Genomic DNA, 7,410 nt, shown 5'->3' with positions numbered 1-7,410 from the left:
TTTGAAAATTTGAACTGTGGAAGGTTGAATAAATAACTTCTATGACTCAAGTGTTCTATTTATTTATTGCAGCTTGTGTGCATTACTGATACTTTACATTTAGAATTGTTTTATGGATGAAATCCTGCTTCAGTGTTATCGTGTCATTGGCATAATGGTATTCAGTATTATTGTTTATCATCTTATTCTTCACTGCTATATTGTACTTCAAAATGTGTTATTGTGACAGGCCTAGGTTTTAGTTCCATATATAGACTGTTTAACTGCTTGGTTTTGTATGATCTGTTATCTTTTTAGTTTATTTTTCTGCTAAACTTTTACTATGCCTTTTAATCATTGCGATTGCTCTTATTATTTTTGTGCAAGTCATCTCTACATGTTTTGTCCAGGCTAGTGTACAGTCAACTAAAAAAGTGTGTCTTGCCCAAGTACACATCAACGCTAACTACGGAATAATTCAACTTAATTATTATTAGCTGCGTTTTCTCATTACTTCTAATAAAAATATACGTGATATTTGAGCTGCATGAGGTTTTCAATAATTCAGTTTTATTTGTATACAATATTTACAGTACATGTCATGACAGGTATTAACAAGTTCTCTAGTGTTATACACAAAACATTTTCAACAATTAATCCTTTGAACTTTTTAAATTCTGTACATTGTAGAATTTCCTATTTCTGTATCTCATAATTTCCTATTTCTGTATCTGTCTCATATGTGACACAGAGATATATAACAACCTAATAAAGTGCAAAAACAAATATTACTCAACACAAAACAAGACCAAACACAAATAATAAAAATAAATAAAGATCCCACAATCAGCAGTTCATAGTGCAGTCTTTCACCTCTCTTAATAGGTTTTCTTTTTCTTTAAATATCATAATACTAATCTTAATGCAATGTGATACGTATCAGGACATTCACAATTAGATTTAGTTAGATTACATAAATCGAGTTCACATGAGTGTGGTTCGATAATCAACATCTAACCCAAACTAAACCTAACCATTTAGCATTACAGCAGTACAATAGTAATTTTTTCCAGATTAAAAAAATATATTTTACTTTTTGACTCTGGACTCTATGTAGTGGAGCTCCTCATACAGCGGTTCCAGCTAGACTCGAGATTTAGGCTTATGTCAAGTTCATTTAAGCTGGGTTCACTGGAGCCTGGTTCACTGTATCATTATAGTCTGGTTCACTTGAGTCTGGATCACATGAGCTTGGATCACTTGATTCTGGATCACTTGAGGCTGATTCTCTATTGTTTGGATCACTATAGTCTGATTTACTTGAGTCTGGATTTCTTGGGGCAGGTTCTCTGGAGTCAGGATCACTTGAGGTTGGTTCACTGTATCTGGATCGATGGAGTCTAGATCACCAGAATCTGTTTTACTATAGTCTGGTTCACTGGATTCTGAGTCATTTGAGACTGGTTTACTGGAGTCTGGTTCACTGTATCTGGATCACTTGAGCCTAGTTCACTGGGGTTTGGTTCACTTAAGCCAGGTTCACTGGGGTCTGGATCACTTGATTCTGGGTCGCTGGGATCTGTATCACTTGAGCCTGGATCACTTGAGCCGGGTTCACTTGAGTCTGGATCACAGGAGTCTCAATCACTTGAGTTTTGATCACTGGGGTCTGGTTGACTTTATTTGGATCAGTGGAGTCTGGTTCACTGGGGTCTGGATCACTTGAGCCTGGTTCACTGGAGTCTGGGTCACTTGATTTTCGATTACTGGGGTCTGGTTTACTTTATCTGCATCACTGGGGTCTGGATCACTTGAGTCTGGATCACTGGCAGTAGAAGGTGAGCACATTCTGCTGGTTTCCTCTGATGAGCACGGCGGGGCAGTGCAGGCCACAGGTCAGAGTGTCGAGCCAGGCCATGTACAGAGCACTAGGACAGTCGATCTGAGGGACGGGCAGGCTCCTGAAAACACAGTCAGTAGTTTTCAGATTCTAAAATGTGATGATGTCATACTTCCAGATGCGGGGCAAGAGCCAGTTTTTCCTGTTGACAGGTCTAAACCAGGAATCAAACAGGACCAAATTGGGCCTACACCTGGACTAAACTGGGCTCAAACTAGGACAAGTTTGAACCCACCTTAAGTTAAATATTTAAAAGTATTAATAATGTTATTGTTCATGAAATGTGCTATATAAATAAGATGGATGGATTGGGAGGAAAAAATCGAATCTAATGTGGTAGTACTGGCAATTCTGATAATAAAACATTTTACATAATCCTCAAAATGTCATCGGGGGTTCTTAACCTTTTCAATCTTGGGGCCTGACTTTTTCTGAACAAAGTAACCTGTGACCCTATCTTAAATTAAATGCATTATATTGTACTGATTGTGCGGCCCCCAAGGAGGTGGTCCCGGCCCTACTCTGGGCACCTATGGTTAAGAATCACTGGTCTATATTATGAAGCTGAAATCAAATTATTTAATATCCTCGAAATATATGTTAGCTAGTGCAGTTCAGTTCATGGTGAAATTGTACTAAGACTACTGTATAGGACACCCAAAGTGCTTTACATTGCATTATTTATTCATTCTCTCCACACTCACAGTGGTAAGACTGACTGACAGAAGTGAGACTGCTAATCTGCATCATCAGCTCCAACCACCACACTTACACATTCATATACTGAGATCCTTGACTGAGTGACTAAGAAGCGCAATGTTAATGTTGCTGCAGCAAAATTTCCCTGGGGATCAATAAAGTAGCTCTCTCTCTCTCTCTCTAAATACTAGGCAAATGAGTGAAGTGTCTTGCCTAAGGACACAACATCAGCATGCACTTGTGTCAAAAGGCTCATTTATGTTCTACATTCCAAATGCATACAGATACACATAGAGACCTCTGTCCATCTCCTGCGTTGTTCTGTCTTTTATCTGGTCGTCTCCTCAGAACATGTGGAATCTTATCGCTGCAGCTATACATGAGCTGACCACCGGGGGCAGTAGTGGACAGAGCTCGACAGCAGAAACTAAACTTTTTAAAAACGTGACTAGAACCAGCTGCAACAACAAATAAAGCCTTCTCTCACTTCATAGTTCTTGACTCTGCCATGAGCGCCACCATGTTTGTTTATGTGTTGCTCTATTTTATTGTTTCGGTCAATTCTCAAACAGATTTTTATTGCCCTCTTGTGGTTATTTAAAAGAACACAGCTTTAAAATTGGAGACATTTGGAAATATAATGCAGTGACAGTTACTACACTTGGAACACACTGATCTGTTTACGTGAAAAGTGGATCATAAATGAGCGTTAAGAGCTACAAATATTTGTGTTTGATTGCAGTAACTACTTATTGGGTACGTAATACTCACACAAGAACAAGGGAGGCGTGCTGAGAATTCTTCCTGATGATTTCATTCAATCGAACTTTTCTTTCAGACTGTGGAGGCAACAAATAATTATTATGGGGCAGTATAGTATAGAATGGTGTGACGTATCTATTAATGTGACTGTTCAATTAGATTACAGTTTAGTTACAGAATTAAACTTATTAAAAGAATACCAAAAAAAGAAAAAAAATAGTGACAGACCTTAAGTTTGAAAGCCTCAAACTCCTTGTCTGATATTTTCCATGGGTAGTCTTGCCTCAGGCCCTGCAGAGACACACCATCCTGCTGTTCATCATACAACCTGAAGGGGGCGACGGACTCCACAAACCTGTTCAGACTGTTAACCATCAAAGAGACACACAAGGTAAGTAAAGTCAAATATATGGCCAGATAGAGTTTCATATGCATTTAGATTTTTACACCAACTTTTTTGTTTGCGGGCGCTTCTCGCTGTCCGTCATGACTATAACATCATTGAAATCCAGACGAAACCGCTTCAACAGAGCCAACATCCTACAAACAAAGCAGTGTATGTTTAGATTATCACATTATATTTTCAGTTTTCCTATACATTTTACTTGCAGAGTAAAAATTATAGCAACATTTAGTCTTGCCATTTGTCAAAATTTCAAACTCAATTTCAGTACAAAGGGATAGACTCGATACTCAATACTGATTCCAATAACATGATGCTAATAAAAAACTACTACTAATAAAAACACAATTTCTTTAGATAATAGAATGTGATTTTCAACATTAAATCATAGTACTTTCTTTTGTATTCCCATGTACGTTTTGAATAGCTTTCTTTACTGTTTACAAGGCATTTATTTTTTATAATATTTAATATATTTGTTGCTTATTTGAGAATATTTTATTTAACTTAGTATTACCAAGCAGCACTTTGCATTTATTTTATTTTCCCATTTGTATAAATGTTGTTAAAACAAACTGTTTAAATAACAAGCAAATGGTTTTGAATTTTGTTCCCATACTGTGCCGAAAATGAACCGAACCGTGACCTCAGAACTGAGGCACATACTAAACTGTGATTTTTGTTTACCCTTACACTCCTAATAGACACATCAAGAATCTCGGACTTCTGGTCATTGTGCAATGCATACTGGGAAGGATTCTCCGAAAAAGTGAGCATCAAACCTCCATGTTTGTTTTCCCAGTGGGATGCGTCTATTGACAAAGCCAGTCTTTTCTAGTCTTTTGAACCATGTCGCTTTTGTTTCTAGTTCTGATATTGTCATATTTTAGTTTTGGGATTCAGGACATCGTTAATTGTGTGGTTGCTGGATGTGTTAGCACCGGAAAACGGCTCGAGAAATGTCTTTGCGAACTCCATAAATGCAAAAGGGAATCAGATGTGTGTGACTGCAAACCTCTGTTCAAACTGTTTCCCTTCCCAACGGAATTGAAAAATAGTGAAAGGTGAAGGCCATGGGCAGGATTGATACACAGGAAAGACGAAAAAGGAAACCTTTGACTGTCTAAATCATCCCGAGTTTGCAGCAAACATTTTGTATGTGGAGCTCCATCAAAGTGGGATCCTGTTTGTTAAGTGAGAGGTGCAGAAGACAAACAGGCTGAGCTGCACTTTCTTGTTCTTGTGGTTTTACAGCAACATCACATCTTGGTCGCTTTGCAGTGGAAGGTGTTTCATGGTGAACAGCTGGTACCTTTTGCTTTGGAGCTGACTTTTTAAATTCGTAACCAAGGTGGAGCGAGGGATCGGGATTTTGCTTTGATGGCACTCCACATACAAAATGTTCACTACAAACTCGGGATGATTTAGGCCGTGAAAGTTTCCTTTTTTGTCTTTCCTGTGAATCAATCCTGCCCATCGCCTTCATCTTGCAGTATTTTTCAATTCCGTTGGGAAGGGAAACAGTTTGAACAGAGGTTTGCAGTCACACAGATCTGATTCCCTTTTGCATTTATGGAGTTCGCAAACAAATTTCTCAAGCCGTTTTCCACTGTTAGAACATCCAACAACCACACAATTAATGATGTCCAAATCCCAAAACTAAAATATGACAATATCAGAACCAGAAACAAAAGTGATATGGTTCAAAAGACTAGAAAAGATCAACTTTGTCAATAGACACATCCCACTGGGAAATCAAACTTGGTGGTTTGATGCTCACTTTTTTGGAAAATCCTTCCCAGTATGCATTGCGCAATGACTGGAAGTCTGAGATTCTTGATGCGTCTATAGATACGTGTTCAAATCAGTAGCTATCTAGTTTTGATGGGCGGGTGTTTTCAGTTTGAGAGAAGTACTCAATCTACATTTGCAGGGTTTGTATATTTTTGATGAGAAAATAGTGCAATAGATACTTTGCACTGACATCACGTTAGGTGCTTTCTACATGTATTTCTATGGTGGATTGTTCAGCAGTTATTGTGGGACACAGTGCACGCATTAGCAATCGCTGGCAAAAAGTCTGAAAACTCAAGATAAAATACAAAATGGATTTAAACAGCACATTTTCAGGAGCCTGTGATCGATATGATCATTCATGGTCCTGTTTAGGAGTTTGACTTTATCAAAAAGGTGAGAGTGACTAAAATATTGTAGCTTTAGTTATGTCAGTTCTTTAGCTCCAGATTGTGTTAAAACATCAAAGATCAGATTAAGGTCTAATTTGAGTAACAGACCTTCAGACAGAGCATGGTTACAGCTATGCCATCAAGTACTTAAAAAAAGCAAACAGGGAAAACCTACTCATTACGTCCGTCCTCCATGTTCTGTTCGTCTCCCACGATGAAGACTCTGACTTTACTGCGACGCCATCTCTTCCTCCTCGTCAGCAGATACGGCACCAGGAGAGTCAGACCTAGGACCATTCAGTCACATGTTTACCATCTTTAAAGCTGGACTGAGGAACATTTCTCGTGGAGGGTCTGCTATCTAGTTGTCTCCGTGGTTATGTCATTGCTTTGCCTGCAATATTCCACAGTACGGCTTGAAACTTAAATCTGTCTTCATGGAGTCAAGAAGCGGACGCACCAGGTCAAGTAACAGGTCAGATCTGTGGACAGGCGAGCCCACTCTCAGTAGCAATGCAATGTTTTGAAGGATAAAAACACCTATGATTGAATAAATACTAGATCAGGGGTCTTCAATGTTTTTCAGACCAGGGACCCCCAAACTGATGGAGAGTTGGAGCAAGGACACCCTAATATATATAAGGCATACAGTTGTGTTTTACTAAATTGGTCCTAGTGTTGTGTATAAACATAACTACTCTGTTAATGTACATTCAATACTAGGGGGTATTTCATCGAAGTCGCTTAACAAATCCAGGCTTATCCTACAATCCTGAGCTGAATCTATCTCCATCTCCTGTTTAATCCTCACAACAAACGCAAATGCCGCAACAAATACAAACGCGACAACACAACAAAAAGCCACAACACGCCAAAAAAAGCCACAACGAAAATTACTGCGGGACTCTATTTTAATGCAAATGCCGCAACAAATACAAACGCCACAACACAAATGCAAATGTCGCAACACATTAAAAAGCCACAACGGAAGTGACCGCGGGACTCTACTTTCCGACGGAACGATCAAGCAGCAAATGAAGAAGAACTACAACGTGAAAAGTAAAGGAACGGAGAAGTTGGAAACGTAAGTAAAAGTAATTTATTGTTTTATCATTATTCGTTTCACGTTGTAGTTCTTCTTCTTCACTTGCTGCTTGATCAGTCTGTCGGGAAATAGAGTCCCGCAGTCACTTCCGTTGTGGCTTTTTAATGTGTTGCAGCTTTTTAATGTGTTGCGGCTTTTTAATGTGTTGCGGCATTTGCATTTGTGTTGTGGCCTTTGTATTTGTTGCGGCGTTTGCATTAAAATAGAGTCGCGCGGTCATTTCCGTTGTGGCTTTTTTTGGTGTGTTGTGGCTTTTTGTTGTGTTGTCGCATTTGTATTTGTTGCAGCGTCTGCGTTTGTTGGGACCCCTCTCGGCTTCCGTAGATTTGAGCCTAGATTCGGATCTGAGGAATGAGAGAAAAGACACGACTCCCCC

General features: G+C 39.0%; 1 protein-coding gene across 1 annotated transcript in view; it reads right to left on the bottom strand.

Moving 5' to 3' along the window:
* Positions 1-536: 536 nt before the first annotated feature.
* slc12a10.1 (solute carrier family 12 member 10, tandem duplicate 1) overlaps positions 537-7,410 on the bottom strand; it is a 37,381-nt gene continuing 30,507 nt past the window's right edge. The window contains exons 24-28 of the mRNA XM_020917809.2: positions 6,105-6,216; positions 3,794-3,880; positions 3,569-3,704; positions 3,350-3,417; positions 537-1,940 (exon numbers count right to left, since the gene is read on the bottom strand). Coding sequence (XP_020773468.1) covers positions 1,802-1,940; positions 3,350-3,417; positions 3,569-3,704; positions 3,794-3,880; positions 6,105-6,216 — 542 coding nt within the window. The 3' untranslated portion in view covers positions 537-1,801. The remainder of the gene's footprint in view (positions 1,941-3,349; positions 3,418-3,568; positions 3,705-3,793; positions 3,881-6,104; positions 6,217-7,410) is intronic.

The sequence above is a fragment of the Boleophthalmus pectinirostris genome, unplaced genomic scaffold (genome assembly GCF_026225935.1).
Source record: "Boleophthalmus pectinirostris isolate CB_2022bp ecotype Guang Dong unplaced genomic scaffold, ASM2622593v1 HiC_scaffold_20, whole genome shotgun sequence".
NCBI lineage: Eukaryota > Metazoa > Chordata > Actinopteri > Gobiiformes > Gobiidae > Boleophthalmus > Boleophthalmus pectinirostris.
This window is presented reverse-complemented; position numbering and strand designations above follow the sequence as displayed.